This window comes from Chinchilla lanigera, unplaced genomic scaffold (assembly GCF_000276665.1).
Source record: "Chinchilla lanigera isolate Chin_1 unplaced genomic scaffold, ChiLan1.0 scaffold00072, whole genome shotgun sequence".
In the NCBI taxonomy this organism is placed as follows: domain Eukaryota; kingdom Metazoa; phylum Chordata; class Mammalia; order Rodentia; family Chinchillidae; genus Chinchilla; species Chinchilla lanigera.
This window is the reverse complement of record NW_004955473.1, coordinates 2,495,708-2,515,171: the sequence shown is the minus strand read 5'-3', so window position 1 is coordinate 2,515,171 and position 19,464 is coordinate 2,495,708. Positions and strand designations below refer to the sequence as shown.

The following is a 19,464-nucleotide window of genomic DNA, read 5'->3' as shown; positions in this document are numbered from 1 at the left end:
GGGTGGGTGGGGGTGGGATTGTCCCAGCAGAGTAGGCAATCATCTATGATTCTTGTCCTTTGAAAAACCACAGAGTGCGACTACAACGGCTGTAATGATTTCCCTTGGCCTGCTAAGTTCCACAAGGGTGACTGGACAAGATACTCTATCATGCTGAATCTGTAACCAGCCAGAAACTATCTGGGGCCTGAAAAAAAAAATCATCCCTCAGATTGCCCAAGCGAGTCAATGGTGCCCCAAGCTCTCCTTCTTCTAATCTAATCCCAGGGTCATACTTTCCAAGTACTAGTGCAAAGTATAGACCTATGTCATAAAGGACTCTACAGATGTCATGCCTGTGACAGTCTCCGTCATTTGGTTTAGCAGGCTATGTTCCCAAAGCTGCACCAACTAGTCAAGACCTGTAAATCATGTAAATACTCTCTGCGCTTCCATTTACACAAAATTACAGAGATTTTGAAAATGTTACAGTATAGGCTCATCTATGCTTGCCTCAGTGTCCCTCCTTTGCAGTTGCCTGTTAGCCTTAAAAATACGTCATTCTCATTTGGTTTTTAGCTGTGTTAAGTTAACAAAATAGCGTGTGATTCGATAGGAAAGTAGTTCTCTGCTGAAATAAGTGGCCCTACACCTATGAATCTTCCAGTTCCCTTTTCCCATTTACTGCCTTTGAAATTGCAGCCAAAAAGCAGCAGGGGGAGGAAATGGCCAGTGACATTTCTGAACTACATCTGCATCAAAAAGTTGATAACAGATAAAGGAAAAAGTTGCAGAGCATTTATAAAACCTCCCAAATTCAATCTATTGCCTTTTTCCTACTTTCAGGCTTTTCACAATGAACACAAAGCCTTTGACTGAGAGAGAAAAGTAGCATTGTAGTGATTCAAATCCCACCTATGTCTTGAGAATTATGAGTCAGAGTCTGTCAGATAACACAACTTCCCATGCACTTGGTGGTAGAAAAACCTGTGAAAAGTACTTTTTATGTTCATGAGAAAGCTCTACCATCCATCAAAATAAGAAAAGGACCCTAGGAAGCTGAAAACTGCTCTTTGTCACTCACAGTATCTTAACAAAAACAGCTGCTTGCAGAATGGCTTGCTTCTTCAAATACATTTGGAGTTACAGTGCAAAAACCCCCAAAATAACTTCTCTCAAATACAATTATAACTGGATTACCCTTTTGAAGAAATAATCTCATTGATCTTCCAGACTAGGGAGAGTTGGATTGTTAATTGCTAAACACACCTCACAGATGATTTGTTTTTATGAAGAAAAATACTGTTATTTCATTTTAATGATCATGTATTAAATGAAAAATCCTTTTGACAATGCTGCCCCACCATAATATGTGCTCATAGATATGGCTTCTCAGAGGAAGTAACAGTGATTTTAGAATTGCAAACCATAGACACTATGTTGCCTGGTTCCTGCAGCCTTCGCAAGCCTGTTAAAATGTAGGAAAACCCTGAAAAAAGCCAAAAATGAGTCAACATCAATGTATATTGAACATTTGCCAGATATCAGTACACTATAGGAAATTTCCCCCTTCTTTTGTTAGTACTGTCTTTACAAAAATGGGTAGACTCTGCATCATTTTTGCTTCCAAACATTGTATCATCAATAAGGATTTATATCATGCACAAAGTATCTTAAAATTCTGCATATCAATTTTATTTTATTTAATAAACCATTTCATGAATATACTGAAGGCGAAATTAATGAGGCTGAACACAGACCCCCATGGAGTGGGCCAGCCAAGTGTTCCCCACCACAGCAGCCAGCCCTGCAACCCCCCTCCTCACACTGTTGGAACCCCATTTTCTTTGAACAACCTATACACACATACACAGGGGCAAAGGCTTTAGCGCAAACCAGCCATCCTTTGAATAGGCAAGAAACTGGGAGGAGAGAATGCTCTTGCCTATCTGCCTCCAGAGGGCTCTCCATTTGTGACCTTCAAGAGGTGAAGGGAGGATTAGGCTCCACAATCACACTGTTGTTCTGAAATAGCCCACTAAGATAATTTGACTTCCACAATTGAAACATTTTAGGGCCGAACCAGATTTTAAGGAACAGCTTGTGCACCTCTATCTGACAGAGGAAACAAAGTGAAGGCCAAACGGATGAAGTGGCTTGTCCCAAGCCTCAAGCCGCGCAAGAAACCCAACAGCCATCTTTCCAGGCTTTCACTATCCACTATGGGCTCTCAATTCAAATGACTCCCTCGGGAAAAACTCTCCTGAAGCCACACCTTCAGGCCCCGTTTTCTCTTCTTGCTTTGTAGGTCTAACTGCTCCTGCCCTCAGTATCATCGCAGCACCTAACAATTAAGACATCAATAAATTGTGTGCACACTTATCTTGCCTATTAAACTTTGAGGCCACCAAAAGGTAGAACTCTTTATCATCTGCAGGGATATGTGTGTGACTGGCACACAGCAACCACACCACACAAGTTTGCTGAACTCTGTGAGAATACTTTTACAAGGAACAAGCCCTAGAAGCCTAACTGCTTCTTTGGCTACTTCCTCTCATAAAATCTTTCCCCTTCATAAAGAGAACAACAGTAAACATACGAGTGAGGCTATTCCTGGTTGTTTCTTCCAACTGAACCATTATCTTATTCAGGACAAGTAAATAGCAAATTTGGAACTTACTTATTTAGGTGTCCTTTTTTTTTCTTTTTTCTTTTTTTTTGGCTATGACTGTAAGCTCAGAGAAATATGTGACCATCATGCCTGAAAAATCCTGGCAATTTACTGTTAGTCAACCAGAAGTGACGTAAATCCATGAGTCACACCCTCATCTAAATCTAGGGGGTCTCGGGCCATAATAGCCCCCAGGATGTGAGGCCCCTCTAGCTGAATTAAAAACCAGCAGCAGATCCATATCTAATGAGCACCTGGACCAGCCCAAGGGGAGCCCTGCATTTCCAGGGTCAGTTTACAATGAACTGCTTCTCCAACTGCCCCACCTCCACCCAGAATTTCTCAGAACAAGCTGGAGGTCAAATTCCCTGAAGCTACTTAGACAAAGGTGGAACACTTGGCTTTAGGAAAATCACAGCAGGTAGAGCCTTCTTGTGGATCTCTACTGCACGCACTGACTTACAAGAAAAATGTTCTGCCCATGTTCAGCTTCAGCCACGTTAAACATTTATTTTCAAAGAAGTGCGAGCTTGAAATTTTTCTCTGAAAAATTTGGAGGAGCAAATAACGTTAAAAATCTTAGTTGCTGTTCACTGAGAAAGCAAATCTGCTTCACCAATAGTCTCATTCTTCCATTCCCCCTTCCATTCCCCCTCCGCCCCACATGTACACTTTTTGCCCTTGCTCTAATCAAGTGCCTTCAATAGCTACAGAAAATTATTAACTGAATGTTTGGTCAATAATGGGCTTATCAAGAAAGCATCATCTCTGTTTACAAAACAGCACCCCCCCCAAGAATCAAACTAAAACCCCAAACACAATAGGGCACATTGTTTCCACATTGCCTAGTCAGAAGACATTCCTGATAGTATTCTTAGAAGCTGTCTTTACAGCTAACATAAAGTATCATTAAACACAGAAAAAGGAGGAAAAAAAATAATGGCATTCATTTTGTTATTCCAAGAAATAAAGCATACATAAAAGTCATGCGAACAGAAAGCCACTTACTACATAGGCTTCGATATGAAACAACCGAAAGGGGTGTCACTCTCTGGCCGGTTCAGCCAAATTTCCTGCCCTCAGGATTCTCTGGACTCCTTCTCGGGACACCCCTTTCAGCATCTACCACAGCAATTTATAAGCCAGGACACAAAGGACGCCAGCTGCTTGCACCCTGTCTTCCTGGCGTGGGCTTCTGCTTAGAATCTGTTTAGAATCCTATCTAGAGATGTCAGATTTATCAAATAAAAATACAGGACTCCCAATTAAATTTGAATCTCACATAAACAATGAATTTTTTCAAGTGTAAGTATACTCCATGCAGTATTTTATCTGGCAACTCTCTTCTTATCTGTTCTGCCCTGGTGAGTTGAGCTAAATAAAGTTAAATCCTCCAAAACCCACTTTACCCCCTTTACTTTAAGGTCCTAAGCAGCTCCTTTCAGATATTCACCCTAAGATCAGTAAATCTGTTGCCCTGAGTGAGCACAAGGCACTGTAACCCCCGGCTTACCTGACGAGCTGCAAGCAACTGAAGGAAGTGGACTGTTGGAGAAGGCAATTTTATTGCATAGCTCCTCCCACCAAAAGCTTCACACCAATCGCTTGCTTCATCATCCACTCCACCTTCCCAGTCACAGTGCCAAAACTGGACTGAAAGATGGCCAAGAGATCTCTTTTGTCTGCTGGAGCTCCCCCTTTAGGTTAGGATGAGGATGGATATGGTGTGTGAACCAGACCTCCAATTTTTTTTCCCAGTGCTGAACTCCCAGGCTCTCCTGTATGCTAGGCAAGTATTCCACCACTGAGCTACAACCCTAGCCTGATTCCAAAATTATTCAAGTTTTTGAGCACATGGAGTATTATATGAAGAGTAGGCTTTTATGTTTTTTAAGGCTGTTATTTGTGTGCAGAAGAGGAAGCTAGAGGGTCAGTTAACTTTTTCTTCAGCTCTGTATGTACAATACATACTCAAATTCAAGGAAAAGCCATCCTTTAAAGCCCAGGAAAAAGGGAGCTTAGCATGTTTCTATACTCACACATAATGACCTATGCATCTACATATTCAAAACACGCAGATGAATAGCCATTTTTCACATAGATATCTTTTTCAGTCAATCCTTGATTACTCATATTAAAAGAGAGGGAGAAGTTGAGGGGCATGACTAATTCTAATGAACTAAATCATATACTTGGGAAAATAGTAATTCATAATAGTCCCACATTACTGAATATACATATCACAGAAGTGTCATTCATGAACATTTAGGCATCAATGAATAGACACAGTTCTGAATTCATTTTTTATTGAGAAAAATGCAGACCCTTTCATGAAATTATCAAGGATTCAGAATTAGTGAGGTCAGAATGAAAGAAAGTGTACTATACCGGGAATGTTTATACATGTACAGACATGTCATAGAAACAGTAATTATAAAGCTATAAAGACTCTTCGAGACCTTTTAGTCCAACATTTGTCAGAGGGTGTACCGGAGGCCATTAGCTCTGAGAGGATTCTCAAAAACTACACATCCTGGCCAAATGTTTAGAAGTCACATGCTGTATTCCTCTCTTGGAGACACACAAGGGAGCATGATACAGGCTCTCACATGTCCTCCAGTAAAGAAACCTGCCTACTTTTCTTAAGCCAGCATTTCCCAATACTGCTTAACAAATGTTTGATATTGTTCATCAAAGTTCTGTTAACATCTCCTAATAGATCTAATCTATCTTCCTTGTGCTACAGGTAAAGAAACTGAAACCCAGACCACATGGTGCATGCCATTCATAGATCAAACTCATTTTTCTTTACACTTGCATTTCTGTTTCTGACCTACACTGAAACACAGAATGAACTCAAATGAACTAGATCTTCCATTGAAATATCTTTTTTGCTGATGAAGTACATATTTTTCCGTACAACTGCTACAAAATAGCACCCCCGAACATTTTCCCAACGCTCCTTTCAGAAACTGTAAGTTTTATCAGGTCTTTCCGGGGGACTGCTGTGCCATTCTTCATTGTTTTGAAGGCTTCACTCAGGCAATTTCTTAGGTGAGAACTTCAAGCCTTCTCCATCTAAATGGCTTTCCTACACTGTGACTTATTGCCACTGAAAAGAAGCCAGTTGCTTTAGGTTTTCCGCGACTTAAGGGTCTCAAGTGAGTTTTAACCATATTAAAACTTGCTAAGTGGGAGGTATTTGGCAATTCCTTAAATTCCTAAGGGTTTTAGATATCCTCTGAGTTTAAACTTTGGGATTTCCACTTGACAAAATTAAATTTTCTGTCCCAAAGTAAAAAGAAAGTGTCAAACAAGAATTTTATTGAGATGAATATCTTACAAATATGTAACAAGAATACAAAGTGAAAAGGTTCTGATTATTGTTCAGATTTAAACAATTTATCTTTGCAGGGCTTGGAATGGTGCTAAGAATAAATTAAGTAAACATATCTCTATAGCCAGCCATGTAACCCTCCACCCAGATATCATAAAGGGAAGGTACACTTACTCATTTCCCACTGTATTTTGAAATCAGAGACACAAATGTGAAAACCAGTCACTGTTACCTTAAATATGAATCTCCTTTCAGATAGGAAATTTAAAACATGTCATCAAAATGGCTGTTTGCAGAGCACTGCTAAATTCATAAGCATGAGATCATGTTTCAAACCCCATATAAGAGCCATATGTATTCACTTTAAGCATTTCTCTCATATTCCCACCCTACTATCCATTAACAAAAAATACAAGTTCAGAGCAAAAACTCTTTCTTGCTGACAGGGACTGCCACTAAAATACTTTGAGGTATATTGAAAAGCTATATTTTGTTTTTATTAATTCCTTATTATTAATATAATTTTGTTATATTAATTTATATTTATCACAAAAAGAAAAGCTTTACCGAAATATTTGTGTTAACTTGTTATTAAAACGGTGGACAGTTCAGAGTATCACATACATCCCTAAAGAGAACTCTAAACTTCACGTGTATTGAGTATTTAAATAAATTGGCATTTTTAGCTAAAGTGTTTCTTTTAAAATGCATCTGAAATTATACCAACTTACTGTCTGTTTTTGTTCTGCAGATGTGAAAATAAACAATTTATCAATGTAAATTCTTTTTTTTTTGAAAAAAGGATATATTCTGCTTAGCCTGAATATCTACCAAACGTATTGTCATCCAAAATATCTCAGCAATGTAAACAGAATTGACAAAGATCTAAATGAAACTGCAGCAATGCCTTTCTTAAAAATATTTTCAGCTGATCCTTTCCCAGTCTAATTTAGTAAATATGTCACACTCACTGATGAAACTGTTCCTAGTACTCAACAAACTAAACAAAGCCATCTACAAACAATTTAGCTAGAAATGGGAGTTTTAAAAATAAAATGATTAGGGAGGTTTTAGTTTTAAAATAAATCAATCCCTCAACCCTAAATATCTCGTGCCTTTACAGAAAAGTTGAAATATGACCATTACCAGAGGAGGCATATCTTCAAATCCAAAACAAGGAAAAATATAACAAACCAAAGAACAATTAGCCTTAAAAAATCTATCGATTGTGCTCAGTAAGTCAGCCGGAACAAGACTTACAGGGAAACCGGGAACACTTAGAAGGATGCAGTGTTCTTTTAAAATGTGTATCTTTTGGGCCACAGAGATAGTCTAATCAGTGCCTTACAATGAATGGAATCCTTGGTTTGGTGAGGAAAGATTTTTTAAACATCTACTCTGGTTTCATGGTGTCCTCCACGAAATTCAGGATAAAAACATGAAGGAGACCAAGAGCTGAAGGGAGGTAGAAAGGGATGAAAGGAAAAGGGGATGCAAAAAGAATTAAGATATATTGCGTATATGCATCAACTCCCCACAATGAATGTGATCATTATGTACCTCAAACATGTACCAATAAGAGTTAAAATTTTTAAAAAGTACATAAAATGAGTCAGTTTGTCTCTTATCAAAGGTAAATTGAATTCCATGCTAGATAATATTTGATAAAGTAGATGCAGTAAAATAAGTTAAGCAGCATAAAACATCAGTGTACCAATCTTTTATACTTATTTTTCTACTAAAAATGCTGGAGAATTTAGGTGGTGTTACATTGTTTCATGCTTTTCCTTAACTTTATATTCTAGATTCTAGCATATAAACTAATTCAGATCACTTCTGAATGTCATGGAGAATAACTGTATGTATAGTTTCAGAGTAGATCCCTTGGTATGGGTCAATTGTGGATGCACATTTAGGAGATCAGGATAAGATCACTGTAAAATTATATTTTCCATTGATATCACAAAAGTAGTCATATTAACAAAACCGGTTTGAGGGATTTACAGAAGGCTTTGATCTGGTTTGCATTTTTTCATACCAGGTCAATTTGAATATTAAAGGCTAACTCACGGTGTATTCACTGTGTGCCAAGCACTGGAGAAAGGACTGTACGTGCATTATCTCATTTACTCCTCACAATCAAGGGAACTGGGACAAGAGGAAGAGCATGCCCAAGCTGACAGAACTAAAAAGTAGCAGAGCAGGACAGTTTATGACTTTGTAATCCTTTGCCAGAGATAAACTGAGACGCTGGTTCAAATATTTCTATTATCTGAGCCCTCTGAGCATATACAAAGATTGTAGATCAACTGGTTGCTAAGTATGTCCAGAAACTATTTAATATGCCCAGGGGAGTATTCTGTTAAATGCTTTGGGATTTGGAGTGACTTGAAGGGAATTGTCAAAGTAATCAAATGTAAAACACTAGTCTTCCATCCTTCCTGAAGCAAACGAGTTAGGATAAACATATCCTCTCCTAACAAAGCTGCGTTACTTTTCCATTGTTGTGACAAAATACTGGAGATACACAAGTTAAAGACATGTTTATTTTAGCTCATGGCTTCAGAAGTTCTAGTCTGCTGGCTTCATTGCCTTTGAGCCCATAGTAAATTAAAGTATCACTGCAAGGTGTGGAGGCTAGAGCAAAATTGCTAACCCTATGGGGCCCAGGAATTAGAAGAAACAGGTGAGAGGGAGCCAGGGTCCTACTATGCCCTTCAAGGTCACAGCCCCAGTGATCCGTTTCTTCCAACAATGTCTCATCAGTCCTACCACTGCTTCCCAACAGCACCAAGACGAAGCTGCAGGCCAAGCCTTTAACACATATGTTTTCAGAGGACATTTAAGATCCAAACCATAACAACAATATTTTGGCAAATGTTTGCAGAATAGCACTTTGCCAACTAGTTTGAAGGAAGCACTGCTTAATGACCAGGAGTTGGGTCATGAGAACTTAAACACAAACCACCATGCCCTGACAAAATCAAACAGCCCGCAATGCCCCATGGAGCTAAAGAACCAATAGAGGAGGAAGAGGGGCCCAAGGAGGAATTATTCTGTGTACTTTTTGACCATTATTACATTCCTAAGCGAAAAATCCACATCTTCGCTCTGCAGAAGCACGTTTACTCAGACCACAAGTATTTCAGTACAGCAGGTTTGACACTATCACAAAGCAGAGAAAGCCTCTACATGATAACAAAAGACTGACCTTGTCACAAAATGGCACAAAGTGTTCTGAAGCATTTCATTCCTCTGAGAACACAGGTAAATGAGAACTCACAGGAAAACACACACCTGGGGGCTGGGGATTTAGCTCAGTGGCACAGTGCCTGCCTGGCAAGCGCAAGGTCATGAGTTTGATTCCTGGCACCAGAAGAAAAACAAAAAACAAAAAAACAAAAACAAAACAAAAAGAAATAAAACACAGCTGTACTAAAAACTACTTCAGCAAAAAGTCACCTGCAGTGTGGATTTTTTTTACATGACAATAGAGTAGACATACTCTTGAGACAATTTGCAGTGTGGGGGTTTTGATCTTCTAATGTAGCCTGTGGACATTAGTTTATGGCCTCTTCAATCATTCCAAGTTCTTGTTAGTTAATAAGCACTATTCACAAGATAAAACTAAAGATTTCTAAATATCAAAGAATATGAGGCTGCATCATATAAACATGTCAATAACGTAAATGTTTGAGTCTATAGAATTTTATAATTTATCCTTTAGGTTTTCTATAAAGTATCAAGTGTTGTACACATTGCTGATGAGAATAGGGAATCTGTGTCTTATACCGTAATTGACTAGACAATTTAGCCTGAAGAATGCAAAAATGTACTTATATTTTTAAAGACAATATGATATGGAATATAAGGATAACTGTAGTGGTCCACACCTGTAATCCCAGCACTCTGGGAGGCTGAGGCAGGAGGATAGTAAATTTGAGCAAAGCGTGGTTAATTTAGAAACTCAACAAGACCCTCTCTCTATAAAAATTTCAAGAGGGATGATAATGTAGTTGAGTGCAAAGGCCCTGGATTCAATCCACAGTACCACAAAAAGATACTAACAATAACAAATAAATCCATTGTTATAGGAATCGACTGTTTACAACCAGGTCACAGATTATCCATACTCTGTCTTCTAGTGTCTTTGTTCCTAAACAAACAAGGAATTTTAATATGAATTCAGTATTGTACTGTAAAGAACACTAAAATGGGACTCAAGGGCCTTGGATTCTAATTACTTCTAGATCATGGGTAAACTGTTTTCCAATTCTATTAATTAACTTCTCAAGGAATAATTCCTGCCTCTATATACTTTATAGATACTTTGGAAAAATATAGGTCAGAGTAATATTTAGAATGTTTTGGAAGTAAAATAGTACCATTTGTAAAAAAAAGTATATTATTTATTTTTATTACTTCTTCACAATAAAACTAAAGTACTGAGAATTAACTATAAGCAATCTTATTGTGTATGATTGGATCTTTTCACAGGAAGTAATGCATTAGTATATGCCTAGTTCTTCATATTATGAGTAATATGTATTATCACACACGTACGGAAGGAATTTACATATAATGGTAAAAAACTGAGAACACATCTCTTAGTAGAACTTGATATTATTATTAACTTAATGGTATAGTAGGGCAAAAGATAAAGAAGCAGATCCTCACTTCTATCTCATCCTGGCAAATAACTGAGAAAAAAGGATCATTGCTCTTTTTCTTTGCAACTTGCAAAAAAAAGGATGCCTACTTAATACACTAGTTTTTCTAATGAAGAGATATTCTTTCACCCTCACATGCTTCTTACTTGAATTTCATGATAGTAAGGGCTGGGGTGTAACCCAGGGATAGAGCACTGGGATAGCACATAAGGAGGCCCAGAGTTCCACTCAAACTCATTTCTATTATTTGCAAAAAGCAAGGAGCACCACACTCTTTGGTTGATACTGCTTTTTCTCTAACTTTGCCATAATTACTGTTTTATTTTATTTAAAACATATATTAAAAAGACAAAAAAATCAGGTGAGTCATTTGTTCATTGTTAAAAGGACAAAGCAAACAAGAGAGTTAAAAGATGATTCAAATGATACTTAAAATACTAATGAATAATTATAGCAATGGAAGTTTAGAATCTTACTTACATGAAATGGTAGAGTAATAAAATTGAGTCTCATTTTGGTTGACCAGTATTGCATGTTTATATCTGTTTTCACGAGAAGCCACTTTGAAGATATCAATATGTAATACAACCACCATTGTTAATTCCCTACCACTTTGTTTGTAACTCTGTATTGTCTGTATTGTGCTTGTGATATGTTGTATAATGTTGTATGTCTGTTAATGTTTCCCTCCTTTTATCTTTAAAATAAAAAAAAATGAGTCTCATTAAAAAAACTGTTTATAAATATTTTAAGTCAGTTTTCATTTAAATAGGCAAACCACAGAAGCCAAGGTTGATTCATATAAACATAAAACAAACACACACACTCGTCTTGTCCTCACATTTGCTGCACATAACATTTTGTAGGTTCATGTGTGGCAACTATCAACATCTACAATGGAGCTTTGGGATATTAAAAAACATCACTAATCTGTCCAAAGGGCAATGATAGATAAGTAACAAATACTTTTTGTTCTTTTTAGTTTCACACATTTATACATCGACATTATTCTTGCCCAGGCCTCTTGCATGCACTGTTCCATGAGAAGTATCTATGTGATCCACAAAAATAGGGTTCTGTGGCCAAAGGATTTTGAGAAACGGTTTATGCACCACTTTGCTGCTGTCTTTCCTGCAGTAGCACTCAGAGCCTTCTCTCAGCTAATAAGTATTATGATGCACCTGTGAGAAAAAACATACTATACTTCCTAAAGATGCAGTATATGACTTCCCCAGAACAGATGCTATTTTTCTGCCATCTGATCTGAATAAAAAATAACCCAAGGAAAAAATCATGGAAACAAGTGAGAAGGAAGGAAGAAGCACTGAGAGAACAAAGTGGAGTACTGAGAATGCTGAAGCCTTGAAACTTTATCTTTAATTGATACTCTGCTAGACTGTCAGGATTTCCTCTGCCAATGGCTCTAAAACTCTAACATTCATCAGAATCACCAGGAGGGTTTCATGAAGCACAGATGGCCAGGCCAACCCCCATCATCTGATTCAGCAAGTGTGGGGTGGAGTTCTAGCAAGTACCCTGCTGCCATACTTCTGAGAACCTCTGCTGTAAGGGAGTACTGTTCTCTGCATCTGTACATTGAGCTATTTACTGAACATTTTCTTATGTCACTGACAATTCAGTTTTCAAAAGGTCACAAAGAAAGGAATTTGGACATCTTAATTCCATTTCTCTGAGATCAGTAATGTTAGCAGTCATGTAAAACAAAAACAAAAACAAAAACAAAAACAAAAAAGGCTAGTCCAGGTCACTAAAGCAAAGGTTGGGCTTCTATAACTCCTGATTCTTCATGCTGAGAGCTGTATTCAGCATTGAGTTGTTTGTCCATTTGATGCGAAAAGTCTTTTCTTCCTTTTAACTTGTATTTTTCCAGATATATTTTAGGACGTGAGGAGAATAAGTAACACTTTCAAGTGATCAAGTTTTCTGCTGTAAATAAAAGCATGCATTTATGGAGAGCTAATTGGAATTTATTTAGAAAATCCTTTATTATTTTAAAATTCGGTCATAGCAGATGTTTAGTAAAACACTGAAGAATCTGTAGAGCAAATGTCCGTGACATGCAAGCAGAGTTCTACTATACTTACCATTATAAGGAATGGTCCTAGTATTATACACAGAAAATGCCAGTGTCTCATAAGAGCGGTAGAAAAGACCTTCAGAAGGCCAATCTTTCCTTTTAGCGGCCTGGACTTGCCTTTTGTTTTCTTACATGACTGCTAACATTACTGATGTCAGAGACTTCCCAACCCTTAGAGCAAGCCCTGAATAAACAACTCAGCAGTGGCACTCCACAGTAAGCAGTAAGAAAAAACATGCATCTCCTGGAACAGTTTCTCCTTTTCTTTCTTTTTTTTTTCAGGGATGGAACCAACTACCCGACTCCCACAACTGAAAGTGAGAAACAGTTTATGTGGGTCATGATTTGGAAAGATTCAGTCCATGGTCAGCTGAGGCAGAAACACACGGAAGAATGGCGTGTCAGAGCACAGCTGCTCACTTCATGGTAGTGGCAAGCAGCACAGAAAAAGAATCCCAAAGAGGAAAGAGCCAAGGACCACATATATTCCTCAAAGTCATGTCCCTACGACCCACACAGACACACCAAAAAATGAGCTACTAATACCCTGGGTGTCTAGCAAACCAGTCAAGTTTACACAGTTAAGCTTAACTGTCACAGGTCTCAAACCCCAGTTCAACACTCTACTGAGCTAGGCTGCACACAAAGAGGTGTAGGGTAGAAAGATAGGTTCGGTCACATTAATGACCCCACTTCCATGGTACCAATTTTTTGTAGTAGCTTTCCCATTGCTAGGACACAAGACAGAGGAGAGGCTGAGTTTGCTCATGGCTTCAATCCATGGCTAGCTGGCTCCAAGTTAGAAACATCATGGTATAAGGGCAGGGCAAGGTGAAGATAGTTCAAGACAGCGGGGAAGAAGAGCAGGAGAGTAGTGTTAAGGGGTAGGGGTGAGGGAGCAGGAATAGACCCCAAGATCATGCTTCTGTGACTCACCCTACCCACCCAGAAAGGTGCTTTACTAATGCCCTAGCCAACTCCAAGTTAATCAAGTGGACAGGTTTAGCCATCACATCCAGGCCTTGCGTACAGTAACCACTGAGATACATCCTCAGCCCTCCTCCCATTCCTAGTAGATGAAACAAACCCCTGTCTAAGAAGCTTGAAATTTTTCACTCTTCCCTTTCTATATTAAACAGTAGTCTCTGGTACACTTAGCTTCCTTTTTTTTTATTTGTTTTATTTTTAGACTGACACATAATAATTGTTCAAATGTATGGGGCACAATGTGACATTCTTATATACTGTGTGTAATGATCAAATATAACTATCACTGGAAGCCTGTTTTAAGCTGAGATTCCTCTATTTGCAATACGTGAATACCTGAAATATCTATCTAAATGAACAATCATTCACATAGCTTAATAAACTACAAATAAGAAATTCAGAAATAGGATTAACTCCTTCCCCTGTTGACTTCCTTTCTTACAAATTATAAAACTACATTCTTCTAAAGAACTTGAAGATGACTTGCAAGAAAAATCATTTTCCAAAATGATTACCAAAATGATAGGAAGCCTAAAGAGCAAGTCTGACATAATGGAGAAGGTGGGATGATGTGACTAATTATATGAAAAACTTCAAGGTTAATTTCTGGGTCTAAACCACAGCTGTGACCTTTCTGGCAGTCACAGTAAATAGAAAAGTGCATTTTTCTATCTGTAAGAAAACATGCTATTCAAGAAGCACATCTCATGTGAAAAACATTGCACCAGAAATCAGAGAAAAGCAAAGAGAAAACTGAGCATGGTGGTGGATACCTGTATTCCCAGACCTTCGGAAGACCGAGGCAGTAGAATCATGAGTTAAAGCCCAGCCTGGGTAACTTACTGAAAGAGCAATACCTTGTCTTAAAATGAGAAAGGGCTGGGGATGAAGCTCAGTGCAAAGGCTTGGGTCCCAAACCCCAGTACAAAGGAAGGAAGGTAGGGGGAGAGACAGACAGAGAGACAGAGACAGACAGAGGCAGAGAAAGTGACAGAAAGAGGGACAAAGAGCGAGAGGAAATGGAATGGGCCTACAAAGGGTTAACATATGTTATCTCTTTCACAACTTCACAGACAAGAGCAATGGTGCTGAGGGGAGCCTAGGACTTGACACATATTTGGAAGTTACGAACAAAGGGAAAGAAATCGAAGATGACTAGAGGTGCATTTTTAATGGTGCTATTGAGAAGGAGGAGCACATCTTGGGGGGAAGGAGAATTCTGTGAGCCATAATTAATCACACTTCTCCCTTTGTGCTTTGGAAAGCAGAGAAGTTTATAACGGAAAATGAATGATAAAAATGACACCAACAATTCTCTCTCAGGGGAAGGGTCTTACTTTCTGCATTAACCCCCTTTCATTAGTATGCTATTTTAGTCATTGCCTCTTAATTGTCGTTTTGTTTCAAATATATTATTATTGGAGCTGAAGCATTTCAGAGTGAAAAGTCTTTCAATAACTCTCTCCTAATTGCTTTCCTTTCTTCTTTCTTTCCCATCCTTTCCTCTTCCCTTCCTTTCTTTCTTTTCCTCCACCTTCTCCATATTCTCTTTCTCTTTCTTTTTCTTGTTCTTTTATAATCTCTGACTAGAAAGCAATGTCATTTTTTCTTTGTTATTCTCTCACTGAATTAGAAAATGTGGGATACACAAAATGTGTTTAAATGTTTTACTTCAAAAGATGGAGTCAGTGTCACATGCCACCAAAGTGAGGTCTTGAGACTTTGGAGAAAGGAGGAGGTAGTCATTGCTCTGTTTTATCTGTCAGTTGCCTATTAAAATAGCCACGTCACAATTACGGGAACGATCGTCAAGTGCTGACATCGGTGGAATACTCTTAAATACTTAAAATCATTTTAAATTTCCTTCTTTGTTAAAACACTTTTCTAAAATATTTCAGGCATTTTTCCTGGTTTTGAAAGTAGAGTCAGCTTCCCAATCTAAATCATGTCTTGGTTACTGAAGATTTTACCAAGGTCTTGGCCTCCTCCATTCTGAACACGCAGTGATCACTACACAGGAAGAGGGATGAAGCTGCAGAAGGTCTAAGAGATTGGGATAACTTCACATAGCTCATAAGCTTACGTATTCTTTCTTAAAAGTCTATTTTGAAACTACTTTTTAAATATTTTCCATGTCTTTTAAAAGCAGATTGCTTGGACTAAATTGTAGTTCTTGGGTTTTTCAACTGGCAATGCATGGACTCTCTATTAGAATTTGTCTTTGCATTTCAATGCTCAAGTTCTTTGGGATTTCAAAATTTTAGCGTGTACTTAGGACAGGAGTTATTGATTAAACTTTAAATATATTTTGATTGGACTAAGCAGCCTTCTTTTCCACCAAAGCCCTTTCTGGTGAATACAATTTTGTGCTTGACTCTGATCTTCTTAGGTGTAATCACGCTTTCAAGAACACCTTGATTTGTAAGCTCGTGTTCTGTTGTAAAATTCAATTTCAAACATTATTGTACAAAAAGAATGTTTGAATATTACTAGCTTATCACATTAATTGTTTTAAATTAATGTTTAACTGTAGCCATTCAGCAAAAACCATAAAGCCGTATATAAGGTAAAAGGACTCAAATACACTAAAATTTTCTAAAACCTAGAAATTTTCTGGAGCAGTTACTGTTAAATATTACTTTGAAATAATTAGTGTGAGAACCTAGTAATATTTGAGCATTAACTTTAAAAGGTTGGGAACTGAAACTTCACTTTTAAAAATCTTACCAATAATTTAGTCCAAGCAATCAGGTGTTGAATTGAGTTCAAGAGTTGCAGGTTGGAACAGAATGTCAAGTACTCCCTCTTATTCAACCCTGTTGACCTCATCTAGTTTTCAGCTCCATTAGTGGGTTTCTTTTCCACCGCAACCACCTATTCACGTCTTTGTCACTGCCTACCTTCACGCCAATAGCTTTCTAAAAGGTCCGGCCTCCGCAATCTTAACACAAGTAAAATTTTTGCACAGGCTGATGCTATCATTTTTCTGCTCGACAGTGCCTAGATTTCTCACAGCTACAAAGTCCAAACTCCTCACTAATGTTTAAACCCACTTCCACGCAACTCAATCTCTATGCTTCAGCCGGCTGTACTTAACACTCAACTCCTCAGTCACAGCAGTGTTCTCTATACACCTTGCTCATCTTGTCCCCTCTCTGCCTGGAATATCCTCCTATCCCTTCTTCAAAGAATACTTCAAACTGTACCTCTGCCATGACTGTACCTTTCACGCCTAGAGCTGTATGTAATTCCAGTACCTGCCCCTCCCTCTTAAACAATTCAATAAACAATAAAATGTCAGTGTAGACCTTGCTTATGGTACATAAAATAGACAACATCATGCTAGGAGTTTAGACAGGAAGCATATCTTCCATAATTTTGTATACTGCACAATAATGAACCTAGTGTCTAGCAGTAATGTTTCAAAAAATGTTTCTTAAATGAATCATTTCTTCAGAGAATTGAATGCATGCAGAACTCTTGATGGATTTAACAGGACTGCCAGCATTAAGTAAGCTCTGACATTTATAAAAATCTTGGTAGCAAAGTACAACAGTCCTACAAATTGAGTCTTGCTGCTCGCTCTTGCACAAAGAGAAACAGAGGTAGCAGGATTCCCGGGACTTACTCAATCAAGGTCACAGAAGGCAACATTTTTTATATTTATGCCGCTTGCTGATACCATGTTTCTTTCCAAATATTTCAGCAGTTACATCTGCAATTCACCCAAGAAAGGGGCATTTATCTATTCCTTCTCAGGCTTCTGTGAAAAATAAGATAATGTTCCAAAATGCAATCCTCCCTGCAGAGGGTACTGGCAGAATGAAGATGGACATGGGTTTAAATGTTTTCAGTTACTTTAAAGATGGGATTTGTTTCTCCACAGAATGCTTTCCTTGGTGATAAAAAATGAAATACCCAGGAAATCACAGAAACTCTACCTACTGTATTATTATAAAGGTTAGAAAAATTTAGGTTTACTTAAGTAGGGCATGCTATAAGCATAGATCTTAACAGCAGAAAAACAACTCCTGGGATAGATATTTGTCAAATCTTTAAAATAACAACAGAGTTCATTGTGATATTAAAAATTCTCCAACTGTTACTTCAGTGTTGCTATCTTTTACAAGAAAAAGGATGAACAAAGGTTTTAAGACAATGTAATAACAATGTAGTCTTTAAACCATGAGACCTTTGAGTAAAAGATATTGATATAATAATGCTGTCTATTCTGTGTATCTACAGACATAGAAATGATGGATAAAGAGTTCAAGTCACAGAGAAAAAAGGTTTCCTGTTAGAATTTTTGCATGCCAAAGAGATAAATTAGAATATTAGTACTATGTAGTTAGCTGGCAAATCGTAGGTGACATGTAAGATCTATTATTTCAGGGAATTTATTATATTTAACACAGTTATGTTACTGTGCACTGTACATTTTCAAATTTATGAATAGTTTTCACAGTGCAGAAATTGCCTTCACTGTTTACCATCTACCCATAAGAATATGCACAAGAGCAAAGGCTAATTTCTTTTCTATCAATGGCCAGTGGGTCAAGCAAATTGAGATGCAGCCAAAGAAATTTCCATTTATGATTCCAAAGAAATCCAAACTAAGGCCTACATTTAAATGCCTCTGACCAATTTATAGTTTCAAGACTGCTTCTAACATATGGATACTATAGCCCTATTAACTAAATAACAATTTGGACTTTAAGCAATATTACACAAACTCATAATGCACACAATACTGAAAAATGATTTACTACAACACCTCACAGGCAACATGGTTAAGACTAACTTGGGGATATCATTTAGAAAAGAAAAGTTTGATAAACAGATGGAATCATGTACTGGCTTTTTAAAAACACCGCCAAAAACGATAACAGAAAGCTTGAGTTTAAGTTTAGTGATATCTAGCATTAAAACAGCACTGGGGTGAGAACAGAAGGCACAGAAATAAAAACTTTTAAAACCTAAACTGGACCACAAATTTAAGAAACTGAAGATCAGTTACATAATGGAAGAAATATAGGAGACAATGGAAGGATTATTAAGAGATAATGAGAAAAGAGAAGATACCTAAGATTCCTTTAGCCATATTACATATATTTTATACAATCCTATAAATCAAAGATCAAATGATATGCTAAGCTAGAAGGAAATCAGGTTCCCTCAAGGATAGTTTGAGTAGAAAGCTCATAGGGTATAATGAGGAGTAAGTAAATGACATTCTAGGAATTTCTACATGAACAGAAATACCTTATATTTAATTTCACAAAAATCTGGCATAAAGACAATATTTATAATGATTTCATACATCTATGGTAAGAGATAGAGATTTAACGAATGACCAAGTAGGTTCAGGTATGTATTTCTCTAATGTGTAAAAGTTTCCTCCACACAAAATGAGTTGACATATAATATGCATTGTTCCAGTTTCAGATTATCAAACCTCTCCCACTTAATGCAATGGAATAGTCAGACTGTAGTAGGGGAATGCACCCCTGGACCTATCCTGAGCTCTTTCTCACCAGATGTCCAATTTCAACTTGACTTCATGGTGCAGAGAGAAATGAATCAACATTTTAAATGAGTTATTAGCTTATGTTATTTTACAAAACAAAATATTGGATACATTATAGGGCTGAACTGTTAAAGCTATATTTTCAGCTGCTCTGTGTCAGACACCTCTCTAACTGGCCAGAACATTGTACAGAAT

General features: G+C 37.5%; 1 protein-coding gene across 5 annotated transcripts in view; it reads right to left on the bottom strand.

The window, feature by feature from the left end:
- Positions 1–19,464, bottom strand: part of Mbnl3 (muscleblind-like splicing regulator 3) — a 105,903-nt gene that overhangs the window by 40,274 nt on the left and 46,165 nt on the right. Inside the window, exon 1 of one of the 5 annotated variants that reach the window (XM_005401214.1) lies at positions 4,164–4,174. The exons of 3 other annotated variants lie outside the window; for them this stretch is intronic. Coding sequence is in view for 1 of the 2 variants with exons in the window: in XM_005401213.1 (XP_005401270.1) it covers positions 3,114–3,158 (45 nt within the window). In the remaining variant the exon portion in view is untranslated. Of the gene's footprint in view, positions 1–3,113; positions 3,193–4,163; positions 4,175–19,464 lie in introns of those variants that run through there. One more of the 5 variants, XM_005401213.1, reaches the window with a different exon arrangement.